The following is a 27,010-nucleotide window of genomic DNA, read 5'->3' on the forward strand; positions in this document are numbered from 1 at the left end:
CTTCAATCTCTGTTAAATGCCATCAGATCTCTCAGACACACACCACACACTGTATCAATCAGGTACTAATACAAAATAATGAACAAAAATATTATTGCTGTGAAATGTACGCTTTTTGTAATATAAAAACATACAGTGTTCATGTGAAAACACCTTAATAACCCTTTTTTACGTAAACAGCTGCCACAGTAAATAGTATGTTGTAGTATAGGCGCAACATGTCACTTCCTTTTAAAATAAGCTGTGATACATTTCTGGTTTTCTGTTAAATGCTGTTTTCCGATCAATATCAGTAAAGCGCTTTCAACGTAATGATTTATTTTGTAAATCACCTGCAGGACATTGAATTAAAGTTAATGTACGGCAGCTTCATTAGGACCTCTTGATTTCTGTGCACACATTTTCCGCATGGTGCTGTGTGGTTGAATAAACCTGCGGCATTTTGCCCCCCTTCTTCTCCAAGCTTTTATTTTGAAAACTGGGATTAACACGCTTTTTTCTTTGAGGACACACACACACACACACACACACACACACACACACGAGGCGGAGTTAAGACGAAGATCTACATCGCTGCTTCAATTCAGTCGAGTCCAGACTTTGCAGGGGTCTCGGTCGCGGTCTGGGGGATTATCTGAAACTCTCCCTTCGGTGTTTGACGTTTACCGAAGCGTGAAGAAGTGAAAACCTGGTCTGTAAATATGTAACCGCACCGTCCGCTAACATTGCTGTTTGCACCGGGAGAAGGAAGATGGACTCTGCTGCGAAAAACACCGACAAGAAGTTGTGGCTCAGCTTTGGTCTGCTCTGGTGGTCGCTCCTGCTCGAGCTGGCGTCGGGAGGTAACAACGCAACTTTCCCCTTCTTTCATGTTTGTGTTTTTCAATGAAAGCAAACGACGTGTAAACTTGTGTGATGGCGGTGCTTTCAATGACGAATTGTTTATGCTGTAACCACACGGTTATACTGGTTAACTTCCAGAGTTTGTAGTTTTACTGAGGAAACAGTTTCCTGAGGGGTAGTTGAGATTTCCAGGTTAATTTCAATTCAAACATGATCATTTACCTTTTCTTTTTTTCACTGGATGTTATTTCCTTCATATGTGGGCTACAGCACTATTTCTGTATCCATGAGTGTGTCTCCAAAAGCAGGCTCAGTATCACTTTACAGAGGATTGTTAAATGTTTTTGGGACGTGCTGTCTGAGTTGCTGTAGCGGTTCACAGGTCTTAAAACGTTGACCTCAGTGTAACACCCAGCCGGGTTAAATGAAATGTGAATGTGGACAGGCCGGTGGGTGTTTTGGCTGCATGTGTCACGATTCATTTCCAGCAACAACAGAAATTATTTTTTGGGTTGTTTTTTTTTTTGCCTTTTGAAATGCGTGATTTTTGCATGACCTTTCAAACTAATGACGCCAATAAACCCAATATTTATCTCATATACATGATTTGCATCAGACTTTTAATAATCTGTGCATGCATGGTGCACACACACACACACACACACACACACAGGCTATGTTGTGTACTGTATGCACCAACAGTACTCTCACCTTATCAGAGGCGGCAGCAGCAGAAATGGGACTGTGATGCCCACTGCACTGGAAGAGCTATCTGACTGTGACAGCAGCAAATGAATGCAAGGAAATGGACAGACATTGCTGCGTTGAGGGTCCTAAGGGAAAAAAATATGTTTTTTATTGTGAGTTACAGCTTTAGATTGTTTACATTAACACGGGCATTCATTAGCCTGTCTGGTTGATTTTATTCTGGGCATGTGTCATTTATATTCAATGTTCATCCAGGCTGCGCCCCTGGGGATAATCAGGAATTATTTCTGTATGACTCACACTCACCATATCCGTCGTTGAATATAACTACAGTACATACATTTGTTTTATTTCATTGCGTCCCTGAATGTGAGCATCCTCTGCGGTCACGTCACATTATGAAACAAGCCTTTGCTAAAACATCCTCATCCCGGGCTTTGATAATGCATTAGCAACAAGAGTGGCATGACAGTCCGCAAAAAAAAAACCAAAACAAAGAGACACTTCAGTCAAGTTGCATCTCTGATTTGTCGTATAAACTGAGCACACAGGCAGTGACAAGCACTGGTCTTACCCCTCAAATTAACTGTAAGCGGGTGTTCACTAAAAGGTCACAGGCTTTGTTGTTGAAGGAGCAGTTTGTGAAATCTCACAAAAAGAATACGTCCCTGTTGCACAGAAAGTGCCCCTGCAGACATGTAGATTACAGAACAACCATCAAACACCTCCTGCCTCTGAAGGGACATAGTCAGGTGTACACAGGTATGTTTATGTGTGGGTCTTGCTTTCTGGCAGTCTGTGGTGCTCTCTCATTTACATACTCCCCAAATTTCTATGTTTCTGCAGCTGAAACAACTAAGATTTTCTTCCCACTGTGATTTTACATCACTGCTATCTTTCTAAGAAGTCAGGTTATGGGGAAGACCCTTTCATTTTAACCAAACATGATGTTTAGTCATATGACTTGAACGTCTTTGCGATGACGCCAAAACGCAATTGAGCATGCATGTCCAGCCTTGTGAATTTAAGGGAAAAATTTCATTGCTTTCCTCTTGGCTTGTTTTCGGAAGTGCCTCCCCCCCTGTTGCGCACACAGAGCCAGTCAGATGAATGAGCATGACGTATAAATGAGAAAAGACAGTAAATACAGTCCATCTGATTTAGCTTCAGAATGTAGGATAAGTAATGCTGGATGCTGTGTGTCTGTGGGCCAGTTATTTCCTTTATTTCCATTTGCATTTACCAATTTAACGGGCACATTACAGGCACATCACACCTCACTGAGAATTAAAACTTAGTACAGACTGGACAGTTAATGATTTATTTAATTTAAATACCCAGTGGAAATAAATAAAAAAAATACTGCAAAATGATATGTATTTATTCAGCTGACTGCCTTTGTTAGGACTTGCAGGATTTCTTTCTTCTACTATTTGGTATAAATTTTCTTTTCTTTTATTTTGCACTTAAATATATACTGTTTGACAGTGTAAGTGCATTTAAGTGCATGGTTTTGTGTATGTGTAAGCAGAAGATGCATGTTATTGTAGATAAATTAAGGTTGAATTAACTTGTTTTGTTGTCTCTCTGCAGTCAGCTCTTTTTGATTGATGACTGTTTATTGATATGGTTTAAGGGCTGATTTACTTGCTTTACTGGCTTAATTGTCTTAATTTAGAGTACACAGTCCACACAGATCGAATCTGATCGAGCAAACAACTCATTAGGGCGTTAACCCTTTTAGTAGATAAAACATTACATTAACTCACATTAACTTTATCTAGCTTCTCCAGTGAATCACTCTCCTCCATTAGCAGCATGCCGCTCTTGCCCCTGGGTCATGAACTCCAAATAAATCAAACATGGAATGAGCATGTTTCTTCACAGAGGCGAAGATGTTGGTTAACCTTTGAATGTGCGTGGGACTGTAGAGCTCATTAAAAACCGAACTGGTGGTGCCCGGGCATGGAGGCCGAGATGAGAAAGCTTCAGAGCGCGTTAGCCCAGATTACAGGGTGATGTGAGGTAGAAGAAACAGCTGGGTCCATCCGCCACGCTGTTTCTGGAACATGGGGCCACAGACAATGTGGGGACGTCAGAGCCTTTCATGTTCAGGTTGAAGGTTCCTGTCAGGGCAGGGCAGGCCCAAACATGTCTGACTCCCTCCGAGCCACCTCCACATCCACCGCCTCAGTCTGTATTCTGCTGTTGTGGCATTAAAGTCAAATACCTTTAACATTCAGATATGTCTTTACTATAGTTGTGGACAGTCCATGAGTAACTTTCTCCTAAAGCTACAAGCGAACAGAGGCCTGAACCCTGCAATTCTCTTGCAACCCACAAGCTGGAGTTTAGTTTCATCCTTAAGGTGGTTATTATTCTATAGGTAAAGCTTTAAAACTCATAATTGTACTCTTGCCGTACTTGAATGCATGTAAATCATTATGGTTGAACATATAAAGTACAAACACAACTGGCCCACCAGGAAGGCTAAGCTAAGCAGATCCAAAGAATCTTACAAGCATTCTTTAAATCAGGTGAGCTATAATTTGTGCACAGTGTATGTGTGTTAAAAAGCTGTGTGTGTGTGTGTGTGTGTGTGTGTGTGTGTGTGTGTGTGTGTGTGTGTGTGTGTGTGTGTGTGTGTGTGTGTGAGTGTGTGTGTGTGTGTGTGTGCGTGCTTCCCACTAACAGAGACTCTGTTCCACTAGTAAAGAACAACGAAGATGATAATTAGCCTGACTTTTATATCTAAATGTCACATGTTGGCTATATTAAGACCACAATGCTTGACTTGACTTGCTGTGTTTGCTGGAGTCACTGCTACTGTACTTTCTGTTCCACGTCTCCCTCATACTCAGCTCAGATTGAATGATTGATGATGCACTGATTTAACAGCCTGCAAAAGACAGTGAGCACCACATTTGACCATATATGTTCTCTCTTTTTCTTTTCTTTTTTTAAAAATCTTTCTCTCTCTCTCTCTCTCTCTGTCTCTCTCTCTCTCTCTCTAATGCCTCTTGCCACAGCTTCCTTCTATGGCGATGGCTTTGTACAGCTCAAGGCAACAGAGTCGTCAGACCATAACACTCTCCGCATTCGCTTCCGAACCTCCAGCACCAGTGGCCTGCTGTTTCTCGCCGCAGGCCAGACCAACTACTTCCTACTAGAGCTCCACGCTGGTCGCCTGCAGGTGGGTACATCCATGGCCCCAGCACATGAGCATATGTGTTCGAGCATACATCAGCACACACATGCACATACATGCACATGCATACAATACGTGCAGATGTATGTGATCCAGCACATACACGCTCACAACACACACACACACACACACACACTGACCACCGTAAGCTATGGCTCCATCTCAACTGACAGTGTCAGTCTTTCAACGCAGTAACACAAGCAGACAAGCCTGTGTGATGTGAGCTGAGTGTTAACTCCTCACCAGTCGCTTCTTGTCACAGTAGAAACTAGGAGATAATAAAAGCAGTCAGGTCTCTTTTTTTATTTTTTTTGAATAAGTGAGATAATTTTACCTGATCACAGAATAAGATGATCTGCCTCCCACCTCCTCTGTCCAACAATAGTACTGTAACCACTCCATGATATATGTAATGTAGGTCTGCAACTAGTGATTGTTTTCATTATTGATTAATTATTATTATTCATTAATTTATTTATGAAATGCCAGCATATTGTTGAAAAAAAATACACATCACAATTTCTTAGTTCCCAAGGTGATATCATGAAATCTGTTTGGTATTTTTGCTATAGAAATGACTGAAACAGCTGATCAATTATCAGAATATTTGCACATCAGTCATTATAAGTGCAGCCTTTAAAACTTAGATGAAAAGCAAAACGTAATTAATTTTCAGAAGTTCAAATTGAATTCTGTTTTATCAAGTTAACATATGTACCAATCAGTTTTCTTGTTATTGTTTAATTATGTGTAATTGAGGTGACCAGGAGTATTTCATAATGAGAAACTCACAGTAAGAGTGTATCTCCCTATTTCTGGAGGCACTGAATTCCATAACTTAAATGTTAAAATCAAGTGAAACTGTATTCATACTGCCACAGTATTTTAGCTGTGAATATAATAGAAATAAATATTGCATGCATTACACAAATCAGGGGATTTACTTCAGAATTAAAATTATGTTTACCTTGGGAACACTTCAGAAATTTAGGACGGGTTTGTGTCCCAAGCAGGGGGCACTATTTTTAGTCCACAGCACAGGCTTTACTGGGAGGTTTCAAGGGTGAAATACATTCATGCTTCTAAAGCATCCTGTAAGCAGCTCTGCCAAGCTTAATCAGCATAGAGAATGGACAGATGTACAGTAGGAAGCCTTTTTTTAACAGGCAGACACATTCATAAGAAACTCAGGACGTCCTGAGAAATGCTTTAGAGCTTTTGTGCATCGAACTCAAGAAATCTTTATGACTAAGCTTCTATTCGTGTTAGACTTGTGCTGCCGGGAATGAATCATACTGACGACTGTGTTGCATTGCCATACTTCAGTGAGCACGAGGAGTGAAACACTCGTCCCTGTTCCTTAAACTGTCACAGGTCACCAAATAATTTTTTTGTTCACCCACACAAGTTTTCCTCAGGCTTGGGGTCTCGTTCCATGTGAGTCAGACATGAGCGTGGCTCCCTGGAAACCCGTGCATGAATAGCAGGGACTCAGCAGCAAGCCTTGACAAGCATGTCATCTAAATGCAGCATTAGTTTGAGATGGTGACATGATGCTCTGAGGACATAGCTGAAGGCAAAGAGATAATAGTCCTCTTCCTGCCTAAAATCACAGAGCTCACTGTTATAACAACAGGTGACATCATGGAATAAAAACAGTCTAAATCCTGTGTTTTCCTTTCCAGGTGTTTCATGGTGTCTACACTTAATCATTTAATTCATATAAGTCATAATGTCATAGGCTATAGACAATTATTTCATATGAAATTGCTGCAGCATTTGAAGAATCTGCATATTATTTTTGCAATTTGCTATATAAATATTTTTGTGTTAAAATATTATTTTAACAATATTGTCTTCATGATACCAAACAGTTGCAACCTATACATGCATGTTAAAGGAAGAGTCCACAGCTATATTAGTGGCTGTGAGGCTATACTTAAGCACAGCAGTTGAAGTTTACAGTGGCAATACTAAAATGCTGATTTTTAGCATGTATAATGTTTGAATCCTTGATTATCCTGACTTATTAATGGCACTAGATGGAAAAATTCAAAATCTGTTCAAAATTTTGTATGTATAATGTTGAGGTCAAAACTTTGACCTGTTCATGGCTCCAAGTGAAAATTAGCAGATCGGTTGTGGAGACATTTCACTAAAATACATACTCATGGTGGTTCTAGAAGAAATGTCAGGGGATGACCAAAGTCAGCAGGCTTCATCCGTGAATATCTGAACCAAAATTTCATGGCATTCTGTTCAGTAATTCAGCATTCTTTGGTGTGGACCAAAGTGGGTGAACCAACAGCCCAACACTGCCACTTCCTAGAGCCACAACAGTAACATGCTTAACAATAATGACAATCATATTTAATGTGGGACATCACAAACTATACTGATGAACCTCAATTTAAAATGAGTTACTGCTCAGATCAATATGTGCATTTGCCTTTTGTTCCTGTTATTTAGCATATTTTATAATTGAGTTGTTTTGTTTCCTCTCTTAGCTGAAACTGGACCTTGGATCTGGGGAGCAAGTGTTACAGTCAGAGCGAGGCACCCAGCTCAATGACCTTGCCTGGCACTCTGTGGAGGTCCGCCATGTGCAGCACAACATCACTCTGACTGTAGACAAGAACTCTCACACGAGTGTAAAGATACCGGGCTCCCACCATGATCTGAACATCTTGGATGGTCTCTGGGTTGGAGGCTCGGGGGGCCTGGACAAACTTTATCTCCCCAGAGACCCGATTGGCTTCCGAGGCTGCATGGACGATGTGGTTTTCAACGAACATGACTTGCTGTCATCACTAAGGCCATATACTGGATTCAAGAGTGTCCATGAGGTGTCTTTAGGTTGCAGTCCCCAATTCTTTGCCACTGAGGACGACCCTATCAGCTTCTTCAGCTCCAGGGCTTACATCTCTCTTCCAAGTTGGAAAGCCCAACAAGAAGCAGTATTTGAGTGTATTGTTCACACGTCGGCTAAAGAGGGAATTATTTTGTATAATTCAGCCAGAGAGGGGGACTTTGTGGCTGTGGAGATTCAGGAAGGTTTGCCAGTGGCCATTGTTGGGAAAGCTGGAGCCAAAACTGAGCTTCGTTCCCTCACATTCATCAATGATAGGAAATGGCACTCTGTCAAGTTGCATTTCAGTTCCAAAAGCCTTGAGCTAACTGTTGATGGAGAGATGGTGAAAAGCAGCATCAGCTCTCGTTCAAAGGGTCTTCAGCTTAAAGGTTATCTCTTTGTTGGAGGTATCGATGACAGCACCAGATCAGAAGTCAGAAAGGTGGGACTTGTCTCTGTGTCTGGAAAGCGTGTCAGAGGAGGTTCTTTCAAAGGATGTTTGAAGAACATTGAAGTCAACGGAGTGAAGATGGGTCTCTCTAGTGCTGTAGTCACTAAGGATATCTCACTTGGTTGTGAGCCAGAGCAAGAGCCAGAACCATCAACCACTGTGATTCCGATGAGCACTCCAGGATCTCTTTTTCACTTGGTGACACCAACTCCATCATTTCACATGTCCACCCTCGCAAGGGGCTTGGACAGAAGGTATGGCTCAAATTTCGTACAGCTCAAAAACCTTGTGGTGCAGGAAGGTAGTAGGGCATCTCTTGAGGCCAAACACATCAAAGTGCTCTTGGACTTCAAGAAGCTTGGCATTCGACAATCTCAGATTATGTTCCGGATTCGGGAGCAACCAATTCGTGGTCAGATAAGGCTTGATGTTGATCAAGACCAAGAGGAGAACACTTTCAGCATGTTGGACCTTTGGCATGGTCGAGTGATGTATATCCATGGAGGCTCTGAGGAACCGGATGACTTCTTCATGTTTTCAATTTATTCTAGCAGTAGAAGGCAAGTTCCTGATTATCTGAAGGACAACAAACTGTACCGATATAATATTACCGTGACACCCACCAATGATGCACCTGAATTAAGTCTCCCTGAAGGAAATCTCTTTGTCCTGTTGGAGAATTCAAAGAAACGCCTTACCACTGATGTGCTGAAGGCCACCGACATTGACAGCAGCTACACCGACCTCGTCTTCTCTGTTCTGGGTAACCTGAACGCTGATGCAGGATATTTGGAAATTGAAAACAACCCTGGCAAGGCAGTGACCTCGTTCTCATATTTAGACTTGGAGGAACTGAGGGTGTACTATGTTCACACAGGGGTTAGAAACTCAAGGATAGTTCTCAGAGTTAGTGATGGGCAAAAGGTTAGCAACACTGTGGTTCTAAGGGTCATGGCTGTAGCACTGGAGTATAAGATTGCCAACAACACAGGCCTGGAGATAATTCAAGGAGAGACCGCAGTAATCGGTTCAAAGGAGCTGGCTGTGCAAACCAATGCTGTGAAACAAGTTGTTGACATCCGCTATGATATTATTGAACCCCCTCAGTATGGAGAACTCCAGAGACTTCACTCAAGTGGTGAATGGAGACCTACTGACTCATTTTCCCAGAGGCTTCTAGAAAAAGAGCGCCTGAGGTATGTTAGTACTTTTCAAGACATCCAGACATCAAATGCCACTGATTACTTCAAGTGCAAAGTTAATGTGGCTGCAAGGGCAACCACTGAAATACTCTTCCCGGTAACTGTGAAGTGGGTGAAGTACCACCTGGTGAGGAATATTATGATAGGCTTGGATAAAGTTAGAAAAGTAACACTGGACTCAGAGCATCTTTTTGCCATAGCTGAAGGTGTGACCATCTCAGAGGATGACCTTTATTTTCGTGTTCTCACCACACCAAAGAAAGGAAAACTCCTGCTTGACACCACAGTCCTGAAGAAGAACTCAACCTTTAGCCAAAGAGATGTAACAGATCAAAAAGTACATTACGAGCTGGTCGACAGGCCTTATGAAGATACAAGTGACAGGTTCAAATTTCTGTTGCTTTCCAAACATGCTCAGTCTCAAAACTATGATTTCCAGTTTTCCATTAAAGCTGATGTCAACAGCGTGTTTATGAGAAATGATGGACTCTTGCTTCAGGAGGGAGAAAGTAAATTGATCACGAAAGATGAGCTGTTTGCGGAGACTTTGAGTACAAAGGATATGTACTACACAGTCATAAGCAGCCCCAAACATGGAAAGTTAGCCCGTATTAGTAAGTCCAATTCCAATGCTAGCTACGACAACATCTTAACCTTTAGTAATCAAGATATTCTAGAGGAACGGATAATGTACATTCACGATGACAGTGAAACAACTCAAGACGAGTTCGCTTTCATAGCGTCCACTAGCCAAGGGTTCAAATCTTCCATCGCAGAGGATGAAATTGGCTCTAAAGAAGGAACGTTCAACATATCCATTCAGCTGGTCAATGACCAAAAGCCGGTACGTGTTATTGACAAAGTTTTCCATGTAGTAAGAGATGGACAGAGGTTGCTCACTTTAGAAGATTTGCGGTATCATGACGCAGATTCTGATTATGATGATGGTCAGTTGATTTATACTCGACGTGGAATCCCAATGGGAGACCTAGTTCTGGTTAATGACACTACTCATCGGCTGTTCCAGTTTCGACAGAGGGATTTGGAAGAAAAGCGAGTGTTGTTCATTCACAAAGGTGTGAGCACTGGCAGATTTGTGCTCTTTGTCTCAGATGGAAAACATTTTGTGTCAAGCCTTTTAGACATCAGTGCACATGACCCTTACTTGAAGGTTGGCAACAACACTGGCTTGCTGGTTCAGAAGGGCCAATCAGCAACCTTTTCCACCAGTAATTTTAGTATCTCATCAAACCTGGACATCAGAGATGACCAAGAGGTAATTTTCAAGTTGGATGAGGCACCCAAGTATGGAGGACTTTATCTCAATGAAACAAAGGTAGAATCGTTCACACAGTCTGACTTAAAGAATGTGCTGATCTCCTATCGGCACAATGACAGCAAACATCTGGCTGACTATTTCAACTTAACTGTGAAAGCTAAAGGTTTTCAGCTTGCGGTGAGGATTAATGTTAAGGTTTACCTGGAAAGTCATCAAAGGCCCCCCATTGTTCTGCATCACAACATCTTACTGGTGGAAGAGGGAAAACCAGTGAAGATCAGCGATACTAAACTCGAGGTGAGTGTTTCAAGAGTGTTTGCTTGAGAGGGGGCTTGGAAATTCCCAATCAACAAATGTGCAACTCTGTGTATATTTGCTTTATCGTTACAGTTTCGCAATTTTTCTGCCTCTAAAATCTAAGGAAATAATGTTCAGTTTTATAGTTCTTTTTATTCTAGTTCTTTTTGTCCAGTGGTCCCTAACTCTCTTCTTTTAAGCACATAGAATAATGTTAATAAGAATTGTAATTCTGATAATATGCACATAATAGTAATAACAGGAATACTTGTGTATTCTCAGGGCCATGTTTCAATAGAAACAGTTCAGGTTAAGAACTGCCTAACCTGAAATGATACTATTGACTATAAAAACATGTAATCAAACAACATGCATCATTTATAGTTATGAAAACTTAGGGGAGAAATGTTTGGACGACAGTGTAAAATATAAAAGAACAGTATCACCATAAAATATTACTTTTACTGTCCTGTACTTTAAGGTTGCTGAAAAGGTAAAAACTGAATGCTGACCAGTGTTTGTTTTTTTTTTCATTTTACAATGATGCCAAGTTACATTCAGAGTAAAATAAAAACTAAACTTTGGTGACACATGGAACATTTCAAATTTCACCAGTGACGATGTTTTCTGATTGTTGCAGGTCACTCACGAGGACAACCTGCCATCTGAGATTGTTTTCACAGTCAAGGTAGCCCCCTCTCATGGCTTTCTCCGGCGTTTTGTCGAAACGGAGGAGCGCTACATCGGAACCAAACTGTCCCCTGTCAAGACGTTTAACCAAGAAGACATTAACAGTGGGAACATCCAGTACATGCAGGTGGAGCCCAACAAAGTCAGTGACACCTTCATCCTTGACGCCACCAATGGGGTCACTGACGTCAGCGACATTAGGATGTCTGTTGACATCATCCCACGCCTCATCCCACTTCAGGTCTCAAATTTCACGCTGAACGAGGGCGCCTCCAAGGCACTGACCCAGGATATGCTCAAAGTCACCAACCGACACTTTTCTGGAATCAACTTCCTGTATAGTTTGACTGAGCCCCCGCAGCATGGTCACATTGAGCACTCTCGACATCCTGGTGTGTCTATAACCTCTTTCACCAGGAGGCAGGTGAGATGTTCTTATATACACTTCTATGGTTGCCCTGGAAAAATAGCAACAGACTGGCAGTTGTATTGATGGATAAATAATTAGATTTAGTATGGCAGTAATAATTTTAATGTCTGTAACGAACACTGAAAGCACAGAGTTCATGTCTGTTCTTTTTTTGAGTGAGATGATGAGAGGGTGTTTTTCAAATGTGAACTAAATTTACAGGTTTCTTCTCCTTTGCCATTTTACACAATGCCGTTTTCCAGATTCCATCCTAATATATAGACATGTTTGTGGTGTTTGTAACCTAAAAATCATCCTTAATTAAATAAAAACATTAAAGAGTATTACCCTTGCCCTCACCTCATCTCACCCTGCCCTAGCCAGGATCTCTTGACCTTGCTGTTTTTTTTAAATGTCATGGTTGTGTCCTTAATTTCTAAAATTTTACAAAGCAAGAATGTGTGTGTTTTTTTTTTCCCTCTGTGCATTTCATGTCATGGACTATGAGAGTACGGTGACCTAAGTGTCACAAAATGTTACAGTGTTTTTTTACCGCTGTATTTTAAATGAATCTTTGCAGTTTTAGTTTCACGTTCTCCCTAATAATTTCCATGATCTCTAACCAGGTGGAACATGAATTAATTTACTATGTCCATGACGGCAGCGAAACCTTAGCCGACAACTTCACTGTGGTGGCCAATGACTCAGGCCTGAGGAAGCAGAGTGCAGCCCAGACGGTGTACATCCAGGTTACAGCTGTCAACGATGAGCCTCCTGTTATTACAGCCAACAGGGTCCTCAGGGTGAGTCTGCACCGCTCTATATTTAAACTCTGGACATTTTTTCACTAGCAGGTCTGGCACTGACAGTTTTCATGTGGGCAGTGTTGCAAGTTGCCATGGCTGGCTGGCTGGATGAGGGAAACTATGTTTGCTATGTGGAGGAGGGTCCGGGGCCACTGGCGGCACAGACCATGCATTGACATATATTTTGGAGGTGCCTGGGACTTGTATGGTGTTACGTTTCAAACAGATTCTCCTACTATTAAAATATATCCCTGCTTTTTGGTGGGTCAGTTGCAAGCAAGGCTGCTTCAGTGAAATGAAAGGGGAGCTGCTGTATTGCATGGTCTGGGGTGACTGGAAATGATTGCTAAGGCTTCTTATGAATACAGAAGATTTTAAATCAGATGGAAAATAACCCCCAGGCATGACACGGACATGTTGTGCTGCTGGGAATTGCTTGAATTGAATCCATTCCAGAGAATCATAGTGTTGAGTGGCATGATGACATGGTCTAGAAATAGTAAACATTGTGACTATATGGTCACAGTTAAGTCTTGTTTCCACTGCTACATAACTCTCTTCACTGTCTTCAAAAAAACTTACTATCCATCAGTGAAAAGCACTTTTACTTACATACATTTTAAATGTGACTTGTAAATCTGACAGAAGTTGCTGTGTGTGTCCCATGTGTTGAGCAGTGCCGACTTGTACTTCATCAGCTTTAGTGGCTGGAGTTGGGAGAAGTCCAGCTGGAAAGAAAGGTAAAAGTATAGGCCTCCTTTGTGTATGCAGCTTTACCCCAGATGCCTCAAATTCCTCTGGAGTTCTGCAGACTCAGAAAAGAGCAACTAAAATTTACTGCTCTGAAGAACATCGGGAAGCCAGTTGACTTTTTAATCAGAAACAGGATATTTTTGAAAGGAAGCTATTGACTGACAAACTGGTTTGCACAGTGATGATCTGATTCATGCGAATGCGATTATTGGTCGTTGTATCATGTTTTACCAGATGTTTGGTGGAGGGTGAGGATTTTAAACAGGAACTGGATTCTCAGTGTCCACAAGGTGGCTCTCTGCCACTGCACATCATGTTGGGTCTCACACTGTGGGAGATTTTGAGAAATTTATGTCTTCTTACTTCTTATCTGACAGAGTAATGTATTTCCTCATACTGAAAAGTTTGTTTTGATACAGCTTCAATGTTTTCTACATCAATATTTTAAAAGGACTCATCAGATTTTTATTTATCTGTGCCATAGGGATTATTGTTTCATGTTATACAAGCTTGGAAAATGCTGAATAAACCCTCGGACAGACCTGCACTAATAAATCAGGGCAGGATGACGTCTGTCTTCCTGCTCACACACAACAGAAGAGAAGCTTCAAGTGAAGCAACATGAAAGAAAATTTTTATTTTGTGCATGTGAGATAAAAAAAAAAACCCACATGCTTATTAAAACACCTGAAGTACTAAACATCAAAAGAGTTGGAGTTTGGCAGTCACGACTCCCAGGAATTCAATAAAAGTGAATCAGAGATATGAGTGTGGTGCAGTTTGTTTTGTTTAAACTTGACTGTCATCTCCTATCATGAAAGCTGCAGTCTGATGAGCACCCTGTCATGTTTGAGGGCCTGTTTGTTCAAATTGATCCCATGTGTCTTGTCTTTGACTTTGGGGGAGTCATCCTGATGCTGTTTGTCAGACTGATCCTGCTGTGACTTCCTGTTAAACGGGGGATTTCTGGAAGTGTAGTCATTTCCCTTGAGGGACACACATTCACATGTGTGGCAAGTCTCCCCCATATGAGAACACTTGCCACACATTCACATGTGTGGCAAGTGTTCTCATATGGGGGAAGATGCTGAGTGACCAAGATGATGGTTTACAGGTACTAACTGAAAGAGTGCCCCATGCTTCTGTTCCAGGAAGTAAAACTAAAAACAAAGTGTCACCCAGTATTAAGTAGTTTTAAAATAAAAAAAAAAAAAAAGAAAACCTGTCTCAGACATTCTTGTATCTAACTATGATGTTTGTCATAAGCTGTTCATTCCTGCTTGAAGTGTTATGTCTCATTGTACCCACTTCCCTTCACCCTGCAAAGTACAGCTTTGCAGTGTGTGATCTGAGACATAAACCAACTTTCGGAGAGCAGCAGTGTGAAGTAAAAACATGGTACTTGCTACTTAACCAGTGTGATCACACGCTTTATATAAAATCCTACATATCTTGTGGCTGCATTGCACTTTTCAGTATGACCTTCTAAAGACTGTTCTAACAGGAAGTTTGCACTCATTTGTATGAAAAGGACTGTCTGTAATCTGGACAGTAAGAAAGAAAACACTACAACCAAAGTGGATTTTGTGACCAAACCTAACAATAATTTTTATTGTGACTTTAAACCTTTTACAATCAGCATCTTCTATTTCAAAAATGCATTAAATGGCTACATTGTCATTTGACCCAGAGTGGTAGCTATGAGGTGGTAACTATGAGAGACAGAATTGTCCTTCATAGTTACCACAGCTAAATTGTCTCATAGTTACCACTCTGCAGTCCCATCAGCTCTACAGAGCATCTTACCGCTCATTGTGTTTGTTTTCCAGCCCACAGCTTCAGTTTCAGATCACGTGTCATAGTTTCATGGCAGGTTTTTACCAATAAACAACTAAGGCCCCACGCAGACAGTTTTAACCTTACAGGTGGGGGTGGGGAGTAAAATGTTCACTGTGCTTCTCTGTGATTAGACTCATTAATCAGGACAGTGTTTTAAAAATTGCAAAATAGGATTTACTTTCTTATAGACATAAACATTCAGCAAGACTAGGCAAAAGGGAACACCAGTATCTACCTGTATGTGACATTACAACAGCCCATATGATGAGCTCAAAGTCTCCTGGTGGATTTTTTTCAATCATCGTATTGGTTCTCAGAAAAAAAAGATCCATTGTTTTCAAGTGGTTAGTAGTTTTGTGTCCTGTGTGTCAATGAGTTCCTTCGTGTGAGCTCGAGGCTTTGTTCATTTGTTCATTATATTGTTGAACATGACTTGAGTGATGCTCAGAATGGCATAGGTTGTTATTGTCTTGCCATCTTTGGGTGCCTCAGTCAGAGATTATTTTTATATAGCAGTTCTGCTTCAGTGGATGATGTCTCCAGGTCATGAAAATGACCTGGAGAGAAAGAAAGACAGAGAAAAACATGTGAAATAGCCTCACACCCACAGCATCCTGGGTCCATTGTATGTGGTGATGAATGACAAGGACACATCAGCTGTTTCTGCCGGTCTTTTATGTGTCTCGCTTCCTTTTTAGTTGTGTTGTATCTTTGCTGAGAGTAGGTGTTACATAGCTGCCTCACAAATGCATTTAATTCATAAAAAAAAGTACCTAGGACATAGTCGTGTTCTATCCTCCAGACATCTTTATTTATTTTTTTTTCCCAGGACACCTGAATTATGGGGGTATAAAGGCTGGCATCCACAACCAGAAATAAGTTTAATGTCGAAAGTCTTTTGCCCTGTTGTATAACAACATCTGACAGTATTTCATGCTATCCATCAAAATAAATGTCAGTCCCACATTTGGCTGTCAAATACATCTTGTGTCCAGGTTTGGGTGTCTTCAGTGACAGAGATCACCCCAGAGGATCTGAGGGCGCAGGACCAGGACACACCCGCAGAGGAGCTCCATTTTATGGTGACCCCACCGAGCAACGGACACTTGTCCCTGAAGAGCGCCCCTATGAAAGCGGTGCTCAACTTCAGCCAGTCACACATAGACCAAGGACAGCTTTTGTTTGTGCACAAAGGTAAAATGTGTTTCCTGCCAACTGATCAATTTAGTACACAGCACAACACAGAAGAAGACAGGAGAGACTTTCTAAATAATCTTATGTAGTACTTTGATTTGTGACTTGTGCAGTGGTTCTTCTCCTGAGTTACAGATTTTAAGAAAGGTTAAACCTTAAAAATAATAAATAAAAATAATGAACATTAAACATCCACTGCTTCTGTGGAGATGGATTTTGAGAAAGAAAAAAAACAATAGCAATAGATAATTCAGGACATACTATCATTTATCAGTATTCATTACATTAGCATTTTGAAATCAAATCCACATCATGTTTTTGTTGTTGTCGAAATGTTCACATGTACAGTTCATAGCAAACTGTTATTACTGTATATTAGTTTATTCTCCTGCATGATTTGGATTTATTGCATCATTGCCAAATGTAGTTCAGCCGTGTTTATTTGATTCAAGGTAACTTGTTGTTATTCCTTTTGCTCCCACTAGAAGTTGCTGTTGACAGTTCCCACTGTTTGATTTGCCCTCTGCTCGTGACAGCCTGCAGTCAAAACAGGCAGCAGCAGAAACAGTGTTGAACTTTCTTTATTAGCTGTAGAACTACTTGCCACACTGATATAGTTAAGAGAGACTGGACTGAACACCAGGTTGGAGGTGATAATACTGCATAGTCTGGAAACAGATGTAAAACGGTGGACAAGCTCTGTCGACATTTGATAGTGTCCTTCTCAGTTTAGGTTTTTGCTGACTCCTCTGATTTGTACTTGCTTTTTTCCTTTGCACCACCAGGAACGGTTGTAATAATACTGTGCAAGGTTCTCACCCCACCCTATATGTTGAAGAATGTCTTTTTCTTTTTTACACACACACACACACACATTGTATACACCAATCAACACTAGTACAGACAATTGGTTTTGATTGAGTAGTCCCTTATTGAGAATAAGAATTTTTAGCTTGCATCGCAGTTTTTCTCGAGACCAGCACCAGGAGAGTGCTGATCACTTACTTTTTTTCCGTGTATTTTGCAGAAACCAGATGCATCGTATTTTTAAATTTGCTCCAGCCAAGAACAAAGTGAAAACATGTACTCACAAAACTAAGATGCAGTTGTTCTTTGTTCAGTGCAAGACAGAATATAAAAACCTTCCCTTGGAGACTTCTTGACACATTTCATTTCTGTGTTTCATGTCACTTCCAGGTGCCATGTCTGGAGGATTCAACTTCCAAGTCAATGATGGTGTGAACTTCACCCCCAGGCAGATCTTCAGCATCACTGCCAGAGCCTTAGTTCTCAGTTTAGAGAAAAACCGTCCACTCAAGGTGTTTCCAGGTAAATTCCACCATCTGAGTAGAGTCGTATCAACAAAGGATAAGCCTGGAGGTATTCTATATTTTATTTTTGTCAGTAACTCTCATGGGAAAAAAAACAAAACAAAACCAACCATGTGCTAGTCTGTCTCATCATTTTTACACTATATCATATTGGTTTTGGTCTTTTCATGGAATGACAATAAGAAAAATGTAAAATATCACCAGACTTATCTTTTAATGCGTCCTCCAAATCAGCATCTGACTTTTCCGATATGTAACCAAATCTGATTCCAAACCAAAACATCTATCTGTGGTTATCATCATCATTCTTTAGCTGTCTTTTTTTGTTTCCTCTCAATTTTTGCTTTTCTTTTGTGTACTTTGTGTCAGGCTTAAACTATACAGCTGCATCCTTAAAGAAAGTGAAACGATATATTTTTGTCTCTCTCTGTCATTCTCTCTCAGAGGCTCTTCAGTTGTACTCTACTATTAGTAACCCTAAGCAAAATACTGATTCCCCCCCTTTTTTTCTCTTTTTTTAATGAGGACTCACTTGAAAAACTGTATTTGTGTGTTTGTGTATGTGAGTTTTACGTGTGTGGCTGTACAGTGTGAGGACTGGTTTGAGTTTTAAGCCATTGAAGTGTTTTATTGTTAGGCATTCAGTTTTGATAGTTAAGGTTAGGGTAAGGGGGCTGGGGAATGCATTATGTTAATGAGTGTCTACACAAAGATAGAAGTACAGATGTGTGTGTTGCATGTGCATATGTGTGTGACACCTTGCCCTCTTATTTGTTGTATTTTGTAGGATTTAACCCGCTCGTATGTTCTTACGAACCGCTGTGTTAGATAATTTGTCATTACATTGCACAAATACCAGACTGGTGATGTTTTGATATATGGTATGCTACTTTTAATACTCTGGAGCTAAAAATAGGCAGACTGTCGACTGTGTCTGCAAACACATCTGAGATCTTTTTTTGAGATTTCCAGTGGTCTGGTTTTGTGAGCTAGGAGGAAAGGATATTGCGAGGGCAGCTAACTGCCAACTGGCATGCTCTGCTGAGCTTCCCAGCCACAGGGTGAGTGTGTACTTGAAAAGCTGTGCCACTGTCTGTCTGAAGCAGCCCTGTTTGTGCTTTGTGCCAGGCAGGGCAGGGAGAGGGGGGAGGGATGGGAGCTTTAACTGACAATGAAGGGTTTTGATGGGGTGAGGGGTGACATGAAACACTTTCAGGCTGTGGAGGGGAGATTAATGATTTTCCCCTTCCTTACAAAAATACTGTGCAAAGACTCCTCACTTAATGGACGTGGCCACAGTGGACATTATCCTAGAAAATAACCATCTTCTACAATGCTTTGTCCACTCACATGGGAAGGCAAAAGTGTGTACAGCTGTCCAAAATGTCCACACTTGAAGGTGGAGTGAAAAGCTAGTTGTTGTGGAAAGGGGGAAGAACAGTCTTGTTTGGAAGATATTCATAGTGTTGCACTTGACTATAAACACAGAATGCATGTATATATGCATTTATTCCATCTTTCAGGCACAGATTAAACAACACAAGAGTTGTGTGAAAGTATTTTGGTTGTGTTATGTATTTTGATTATTTACCTCTGAATATTCTACATGTCTCAACACTGCACAAATATCTGACAATATAGCAAAACCCATCTCCTACAGACTAAGTGCATGTTAGGTTTTCATTGTAAAAAGACAAGAAAGCATGTCTCTCCCTCTTCCTCTGGGAGGGAAATTTCCCATGAGAGACTGACATGTCTCTTTCGTGGGAGTGCTCACGAAAAGTGATGAATGAATTTCACTGTGCTTTGACTCCTCTTTCCCTCTATCGTTGCCTTCTATCATTTATCAGCAGTCTTTTTTTAGTATTCTCACAATCTTCACAGTGGCAGCAAGGCAAATCTATCCAATTCGTCTTATAAAGAAAAGACGCTCTCGGTAGTGAGGCCCTTTCATCATACACAGAAGATGTTTCGCCTTACGTTTTTACCAAGTGGAAGATTTCTGTGCCTAGAAGGAGCTGTTCCACTTTTAATTTCTTGTGTGGATTTTATGTAACACCCCGCACTGCAGTTGGACAGCGCCGTAAAAAGTCTGTGATGTCTGCAGTGCAGCTTTAATTTGACACATCAAAGAACTCTCATCGGTTTATTCCAGACCTTGTTTTGCATAATTTGGAGTCAAAAAGACGTGAAACGCCTCCGGAGGGGAAAAACTTGCTACATATGATGCCACCACACAAGAGTTTTAACAGTGTGGTCATAGTTAAACTGAGTACCAGACAAGAAAAACTGTTTCATGATCAATAATCCAAGACACTTCATCATTAATTTTCTTAATTCAATTTCATGTCCTTCCCCTAGGCTCTTCTGCACTAATCACAAATGAAGATTTACAAGCTGTGACCAACGACATCAGCAACACGTCCAATCGTGTCATTACATTTAGTGTGATTCGGCATCCTAAACTGGGCCGACTGGTGACAAGGCAGCCTGATAATTCAACAGTAGACATCTCCACTTTCACACAAGATATGGTGAGTGAAGAGATGGATGCATCAACTCTAATTTTGTATTTGTATTGTATTTGTATTTTAAAATGAAATACAAAGGATGTGAACCAGACATCAGGGCTCCTCCTTTCATGTGGAAAGTTGCCAGATTTCCATGGTATAAATAATAGATATTCTCTGTCCTCATTCAGGAAATTGACTTTTCGCTTCTTGAGCTGAGTGGAACATGGAGGGCTTTTATGTAATCAGTTATTTCTGATGGACAGTTAAAGCCATGTTGCTTCGTGTACTATATTTACTGCTGAGCAAAGCAGTTTTAAATTAATGATGAAATCTTATACATACTTTAGTAATATCTGTCTGAGGGGGTGAAGAACTATTGAGGCCACTGAGCTGTACATACAGCTGATGAAACCATCAGTTCACTTTAGGAATGAGTGATGTGCTGCTGCTGTTTCGCAGATTTGTTGATGTGAGTTCATTTTGGATCATGGCTTTTCTGAGGATTTGTGGTGGTTGTGTACCCTAGGTGGACAGGAAAGAGGTTATGTACATTCAAACCCCCATTGAGTCGGTGGGGTGGGAAGCTATGGACTCCATGACCTTCTCTGTGGCATCACCGCCTGCTTCTCTGGACAGCCAGATCTTCAAAATAGACATTTCCTATGAGAACACTGGACCTGAACACAACACAGTCCTGCTTGCAAACGCAGGTATGAACAAGAGTCTACAGCCATGCTAGCAGTTTTGTAAGGCTGTACTTAGTCAAAGCCTTACAGAACATTTTAGCTTTGTGCTAAATGTTTACACCACTAGTATAGCTAAAAACCACAGACTATGCTCTTATTTATGTTTATTTATGACTGAAAAATGTTCAACAATGTTTTGCTTGGTGATTTACTTGATGTTTGCTTGGGCATAGGTGTTGAGGTAACGGAAGGAGAGAGTGTCATTATTGATGAGTCCAAGCTTGATGCCACTAACCTGATGTCCAAGCTGCCGACACCTCAGAGGAGCTCCCATGAGGTCTGGTTTCAGGTAACATCTCTTCCTCAACATGGTGTCATCGTGGTTGGTGAGAGAAACCTCACCAAGGAGAAACCTAACTTCTCCCAGTTCATTGTCAACAAATATGGTATCACCTACAAGCACGACAACTCAGAGACAACTCATGATTCTTTTGTCTTCAATGCTTGGCTAAATCCTAAGGGCAAATCAGCGCAACGCCCTCAAGATGACAGTGATGTTGTTGAGGAGCGTTTTAACATTACAGTCTTACCAGTGAATGATCAGCCACCTTTGCTAAAAACCAAAGCTCCAAGTCTGAGGGTGGTACAAGGGGACACAGTAGCACTTGGACCTGAGAATCTCAAAGTTGAAGACTTAGACAATCCTCCTGATGGTATTAAGTTTTCTGTGATTAGCAAGCCAAACAATGGTTACCTAGCTCTTGAAGGAAGTTTGAATGAGTCGATAGTGGCCTTCACCCAAGCCCAAATCAATAACAGAAGCGTCTATTTTATCCATGATGGAAGCTCTGTCTCAGGGGTGTTCTACTTCAGTGTCACAGATGGTCATCATAAACCAATATATAAACTCTTTAACTTAGAAGTGACAGAAATCACAATTTCTCTGGTCAACTACACTGGACTGACACTGGAGCAAGGCAAAACTTCAGTATTACTGACCCAAGACAACCTTGCTGCTGTTACCAATGGGAAAAACATCACCATTCACTACCAGATTACAAGGCCTCCAAACTTTGGCAAACTTCTGAAGGACAGTCAGGAGGTTACACAGTTTAAACAGGAAGATCTACAGGCTGGAAGGTTGTCCTACCATATGATCTCCCTGTCCTCTGCTGAAGACAGCTTTGAGTTCACTGCCTTCACTGCAGAAGCAAATCTGACTGGCCAAGTGCTTAACATAACTGTTACACCTTTGATCCGGTTTGGCAAAGGTTTGAGGATTCCCAGTGGGATTGCTGTCAAACTCAGCACTAGTTTTCTTAATGCCTCTGAACTGGCTAATATCAGTAATAGTGACCCTGTATTTGAAATTATCTCCCATCCTAAGTATGGGAAGGTGATTCGGGCAAAACCTGAAATGTCCAGGAAAGCTGCACAAGCTGAGTCCTTCACCTTTGAGGAAGTGATGCAGGAGAAGATAACCTTGGAGCTGAATGCAAACATGACTGGAGTTCAAGAGTTAAATGACTCACTTGTGTTTCTGCTGAAAGCTGAAAACATCCAACCTGCTAAAGGGGAGTTCCACTTTACAATCGTGCCATATGATCCAGCACTTTTTCCAACCACAAAGAGTCCTGTCCCAACCACATCATCTGTTCCTCAGACACCAATCCAGACTTCCAGAAATGGAACTGCTTCACCAGTCCTGTCTACAGCTTTCCTCTCCACCCAACAACCAAGCAAAAACCAGCAAAAGTTCAAGGGACGCAACCGCTGGGGAAACTCCAACAGAACTAGCATTTTCAGTACAACTCTTGGCAAACCAACACGTGGAATGGAGGATTTTCCCTTCAGGAACACACCAGTTCGTGTGGAATCCTACCCTCAAAAAAACTCCAGTCCACTCCTGGTGATCTTACCACTCCTGGCCCTGCTGCTGCTTGTAATCATCTTTGTAGTCCTTGTTGTCTTTCTTCGACACCACAGGCAACGGAAGCAGAGCACTGCTGCACCAACGGAGCCACCTTCCACTGGTCTTCCAAGCAGTGAGTCCTACCAAGGCCAAACCCAGAGGAGCACAACAGTTCCCACAGTGACTGTCACCCCATTAAACCCCACCTGCCCAGGCAGCCCTGTATCTAATCGATTATTGGTGTCAAATCACGGCTCAGGTTACAACACCATTGATTCAAACATGCTCGTAAGTTCTCGGAGCAATGGTTCACCTGCAGCATCTTGTCAAATTATTAGAACCGCCACTCCCACTCTTCAGAAGAATCAGTACTGGGTATGATCTTGTAGCTCTGGGTAGAGAACACTGTTACCGGTTTTGATCACAGATGAAAATGTGGTTGTGTACTTAAATGAGGCTGTAATGAATTACTACCTGTTGCAGGTTATTAGTTTAAAGCTGCAATAATCAATATTTTTGTAGTAATACTGAATCACATTACAGGGTCGTGTGAGGTTTCACTCATAGTGGCAAACACAGAATTATCACTCAATTCAAAATTCAACAAAACAACATTTAGGGAGCTAAAAATCAATCGATGCTCCAATAGGACAGTAATGTTGCTCTGTCTCTGCTGGATGTGTCTACTAGCTTGAGTTCTTCTGTCCCCGAGTGGCCAAAGATTGATTCATGCACCTTTAAGGATAGATAAAGAAGAAAACCACTGTGGCCAGAGTATTTTTGCAATACACACATAAGAGTCAGGACAGCTTTGCGTTGTACAGACCTTTCAAACACTGGTTAAAAATCCAGCACCAACTACTGCTGTATATTCAGACTTTGGTCACTTGAGCATTTACAGTCATTGTGGTAAGTTACCTGTGTTTGGTGCCTAATTTAATCACTTGCATTGTGTGATCCTCATGCACGTTGAAGTCTCTCCCATTATGGGCCATGGTCATCAGAGCCGGAGCTGAGCTGATGCTAACAACTTGAAACTGTGAATCACTAAGACTGACGTTGGTATAAAGAGGTATTTTCAAAGCATTTCAATTGATTGTGCAGATTTTACATTGTTGTTATGTAATATATATGATAGTCTAGCAACTTTTTGTAAACTCAGGTATTTTGTTAACAGTCATTCACTTCATGTTAACTTTAATGAGGGTTGCATGTATTGTCAATAATAGATCTTTGTTTAACATTACAGGATTTAATATTATAAAAATTACAGCTTTGTCACTAATGGTTTCCACCATGGTTGTATATTAAAATGGGATGTTAAAGTGGTTTTGTATCACTATTGTAGCCCTGGTCAGATTACACTGGGTGAAACTGTTTATCTTTTTTTTTTTAATTATTATTATTTTACTATGCACAGTATTTTTATATTATCAAGAAGCATGAACAAAAAAATCAAGGCACTGATTAAAGATTATACAAAATCTACACTGTACACCTTAACCTCATCGATTAAGACTGAACAGTAGGTTCATTCTATAATCTAGTTTCTAACGGTTTCTCCTACAGTTGAATGGATAGTGGGTTCACCTACGTTTCAGGAGATTGAGCTGCTAACCGTAAGACAGTCTCATTCGTCTGGTATTGGGAACGACTTTCTGAGATGAGACATTTGTCAAAAGAACAAGTTGTCAGTCTCTTGCTCATTGGAGCATCAGTTGCTAACACGAGGAGACCATCTTTAAAAAATACTGACAGGTTTTTCTTAGACAAATTACAAAACACTGAGAATTTCTTTGACTGAAATGAGTGCTGGTATTTATATTAATTATTTAAGACTGACAAGCCTGTTTAACGTGTGTCCTTAGATTTTTGACATTATCTACTGTAGGCTTAATTTGGTTGTTTGACACTGTAATTATGTATCTACTGTAAAGGAAAGGTACTGCTCTGACATGTTCTGGCAAGCTATGGGAGAAAAAAACAGAAAACCACTGTAAACTTATAGAATCATTTTGTACTGAACAGAAATGTCTATCTAGTGTATCCCAGTCTCATATGACAGATGTAACCTTTTATGTAACAGAAGTGTCATATTTATTTATACCATATTTTTAATAAACCCCTTTAAAGCGTTTGAAAGGAATTAGTTTCCGCTATCACACAGTAGGAAAATCATACCGTAAATGTGTGTGTATGACTTAAGCAGTCTTGTTGACCAAATGTCTGCCTATTTTATCCTCAAAAAAGAGGATTAAAGTAGTCAACCAAAGCTGTTTTTGACTCTTAAAAAAGCAATGTTGGTTTGACAGTAGCATCCAAATTATCCCTTATTTCATCCATTTAAATGAGTTGTTGGCAGTTTTCTCTATCTCTATAATTTAAACTGTGCTTGCAGCCTTTTGCCCTCCTCTTAATGATACTGCATTCATTGCAGAACAAGATACATTGCACCAGAGGATCAGTTAGAAAAAGATTAATTATCATCATCACTTCTCCTAGTTTCCTGGAATTACTTTAATTGTGGAGGATTTGTCACATGATCTGCACGAAGGTGCTGTGTGTGTGTGTTTCACTATCTCAATAGGAAAGGCTTCGTTGCCAAACCAGTTCTGGGTCTTCTGGGTACCCAGAGGGTAAACATGTAATGTGATTTCGAAAAGCACAAGGATCTTTTTCTGCTGTCGAAGCTTCAGTGCTGTGAGTCAGTCCACATGACTGATGGTATCATGTGAAGAAAAGCAGTTATTTGTTCTCCAAATGGCGAACACGGTAGATACAGCGGGCATTAAGGATGTTTGTCACATGTGTACAGGTGTTAATTTAAGAATATAGTTGGTTGGTACAGAATGCTATTGCTATCATCCAAAAATGCATTCAGCTCAGGACTTTTACACAATCAGTGCCGGTGTGCTGAATGGTCTTGTTGACAGTAAATGAGCTAATAGGGTTGGTGAGTAATGGCATCACATGTGAGCTGCAAAGTTAGCACAACGATGTCAAGCCACAGAGTCCACTAACAGGGACTTCATTGGGCTCCTGTTGTAAACCACAGTATTGTCATTTATTAAAAGGAAATTCCAACACAGCTCGGGACAAACATCATCAAATTGTTCAGATTATCATGATTGCAGGTGTGTGTGGAGTCAGCACTCTGACACACAATGCAGGAGAAGAAAAGAAAAGAAAAGAAAAGAAAAGAAAAGTGTAGCCTCAGTTTGTTAGTACAGAATCAGGATCAATTTTAATGGACAAGTATGTTGACACATACAAAAAATTTGACTCCGGTTGTTAGCCCCACAGCGCCAAGAACAAACATACAGGAAGACACAAATATAAACACATTGTTAAACAAAGACAACAAAGTTAAACAAAGATAAGCAACCACAAACATTAGGCTGCATCTGTGGCCAGAGAGGAAATTTGAGTTAGTCCAAACTCTTGAATTCCTTCAGTTTTTATTTGTTAGCATCCACACAGCTCACTGTCTTCTATGAGTGTCAAACTGATTAACTAAATAACCATTTTCCCACATAATTCACATGCTTTTTTATTTAACTCATGTCAAAAGAAGAAATAAACCTACTAACAAGGGTAGCTACTTACTCATTAGTAAAAACACAGATTAACAAAAAGTAAGGAACAGAAAGTAACATCTGAAAAAAAAATAAAGATGGGAGATGCAGCAGTCGCAGACCACAGTCAGTGCTGAACAGACGAGTACACACTGTAAAGAATAGACCACATTTTATGATGTATGCCTTTATTATGTTTGTGTATGTTTAAATGTAATGTAGTAATCATGTTTTTTGGAAAAGCTTTAATAGTGTTTATTCAATATTCAAGTATTTTATTTTCAGCTTCCTTTAACAAACACCCTTTCCCATAAACTCTAGATTTTCACTGAACACTGAACATTGACTGGACTGAACATCACAGCTGTAGTCTGTGACAAGGAGTCCTTCAGCCTGAATGACCATATAGGTCATTTGTCCCTTCCCTCTGATACCTGCCCGTACAGTGGCAGGTGTACTGGGC

At 40.7% G+C, this 27,010-nt stretch overlaps 1 protein-coding gene across 1 annotated transcript; it reads left to right on the forward strand.

Moving 5' to 3' along the window:
* The first annotated feature begins 597 nt into the window (after positions 1-597).
* On the forward strand, positions 598-25,104 carry cspg4ba (chondroitin sulfate proteoglycan 4ba). Its single transcript, XM_041042689.1, has 10 exons — positions 598-842; positions 4,581-4,744; positions 7,267-10,839; positions 11,480-11,953; positions 12,565-12,741; positions 16,332-16,530; positions 17,728-17,859; positions 20,223-20,395; positions 20,901-21,084; positions 21,294-25,104. Exons 1-10 carry the CDS (start codon positions 752-754, stop codon positions 23,351-23,353), a joined length of 7,227 nt encoding a protein of 2,408 aa, XP_040898623.1. The 5' UTR covers positions 598-751; the 3' UTR covers positions 23,354-25,104.
* The last annotated feature ends 1,906 nt before the right edge of the window (positions 25,105-27,010 follow it).

The sequence above is a fragment of the Toxotes jaculatrix genome, chromosome 7 (assembly GCF_017976425.1).
Source record: "Toxotes jaculatrix isolate fToxJac2 chromosome 7, fToxJac2.pri, whole genome shotgun sequence".
Classification (NCBI taxonomy): Eukaryota; Metazoa; Chordata; class Actinopteri; family Toxotidae; genus Toxotes; species Toxotes jaculatrix.

Bases quoted from the DNA above. Each gene is read 5' to 3' on its own strand.
- cspg4ba (XM_041042689.1), top strand. From the start codon at position 752: ATGGACTCTGCTGCGAAAAACACCGACAAGAAGTTGTGGCTCAGCTTT. The intron at 17,860-20,222 runs GTAAATTCCACC...TCCTTCCCCTAG, and splicing joins TCCACTCAAGGTGTTTCCAG to GCTCTTCTGCACTAATCACA. The intron at 20,396-20,900 runs GTGAGTGAAGAG...TGTGTACCCTAG, and splicing joins CCACTTTCACACAAGATATG to GTGGACAGGAAAGAGGTTAT.